Source organism: Penaeus monodon, chromosome 15 (assembly GCF_015228065.2).
Source record: "Penaeus monodon isolate SGIC_2016 chromosome 15, NSTDA_Pmon_1, whole genome shotgun sequence".
NCBI lineage: Eukaryota > Metazoa > Arthropoda > Malacostraca > Decapoda > Penaeidae > Penaeus > Penaeus monodon.
Genome location: NC_051400.1, coordinates 39,725,970 through 39,727,601, shown reverse-complemented (window position 1 = coordinate 39,727,601; position 1,632 = coordinate 39,725,970). Strand labels below are relative to the sequence as shown.

At 43.4% G+C, this 1,632-nt stretch overlaps 1 protein-coding gene across 1 annotated transcript in view; it reads right to left on the bottom strand.

The window, feature by feature from the left end:
- Positions 1-1,632, bottom strand: part of LOC119582036 (LIM domain only protein 7-like) — a gene marked incomplete in the record, with an annotated part of 3,171 nt that overhangs the window by 1,235 nt on the left and 304 nt on the right. The window contains 3 exon segments of the mRNA XM_037930276.1: positions 1-110; positions 265-484; positions 680-1,632. Coding sequence (XP_037786204.1) covers positions 1-110; positions 265-484; positions 680-1,236 — 887 coding nt within the window.

The following is a 1,632-nucleotide window of genomic DNA, read 5'->3' as shown; positions in this document are numbered from 1 at the left end:
GGATGCTGAGGGGAGACTGACTGAGGTGGCAGAGTCTTTGCTGCTGGTGCTCGTGCCTGTTGCTGGCGGTTGACTCTGTCCTGCTGCTCCAGTCTTCTCTGTTCTGCCTCCTGTGAGGTGAAATTTTCAATTAATAAACAGGCTATAAAATATTCAATTGCACAAAATATTTTCCATTTTGCTCTTGATAACAAAATGTTAATGTAATATCTTTACTTCAAATATTTTAAAACTACTTATACTTAAAAGAAATAAATGACTTGCCTGGTGAAGCCAATGTTTACTGTAATCTCTTCTTTGCGACTCTGGTTTCTTCTTGGTGATCCAGCTTTCATTGTCTGTGAGGCGAGGCTTGGGGATGGCAGAGAGCGCTAGGAGAGTCTGTTTGGACATCTGCTGACCTGATGGGGAAACAGCTTCTCCTTGGTTTTCCTGCTGCTGGGGTGATACACTGGTGGGGTTGCTTGTAGGCATTCGGCTCAATCTGGAAATAAATATGTATTTCATACTAAACTGATCTAAATATTAGCTACAAAAATGTTATATTCATTCATTTGTACCTTACAACAGCTAAGATTGTATCCTATGTTTTTGTTTTTTTAAGTACTGAAATATAGTGATACAATCTTAGGGTTAAACTGTTTATGAAGTCTGCACTGAAAATGTCATCAGACAATACCTTATTGCTTCAGAACGTTCTGCAGAATCTCCAGGAATTTGGTGGGGCTTGCTAGGAGGAGGTGGCGGCAACTTCTTCTTCCTGGGGAGGGGCTCTGGAGCGGGATCACGGGGAGAGCCGGTGGGGGATGACCTGATACCCTGAAGAGGCGGGTGAATGGGTGGAGCCCCAATGCTGGACTGGGAGTGAGACCGGGTGAATGGGTGGGGGGAGGCCAGTGTGCTGTACTGGGAGGGTGATCCAGCAGGGGGAGACACTGCTTTCTGTCCTGGGCTGGGCACTCCCTCAGCTGGTGCCAGGCTGCTGGGGGGTGTTGGCTCATACGTAGGGGCTGTGTAGAATTCCTGGATGGGAAGCTGTGGTGCTGGTGGCTGGTAATTGTTGTAGCTGTTGTTTTCAGCTGTCTGAGGTGCCTGCGGTGAAGGCACAGGTGCTCCTTCTTGGGAGGCATACATGGTAGGGGGAGGGATATGGGCAGGCTGGGCATCAGTGCTGGCTGTAGAGGCTGGTGCCAGCTTGCCTGCACGTTGAAGCATATCCTGGTCATGCCTCATCATTTCTTCCTCCAGTTCAGCCAATTTCTAGAGGATGTACAATAGCAAGTTAGCAAAAATACAAATTTTCTTACCTGTAAACCATATCTGTTTTTGTTTCTTATGTTAATATGAAATTAACACTTGAATAAACTTGGAAATATATTATAGTTCATTAATAGATTTTGAAAATTAATTTTGACCCACCACCAATAGAATCAGTCAGATTTATATAATCATTCCCATAAAACAAAAAAGAATTAGATAATATAGGAAAATCAGAAGATTTCATAATTACTTTGGTCAATCACAATAACCCATAAAGTGCATTGTAAGTCTAGCACAAGAGCAAACAATAATCATGCTTTCCCAAAGGTCCATGATAAGAATATCAGTCTGTGAGAGGATTAAACAATTTTG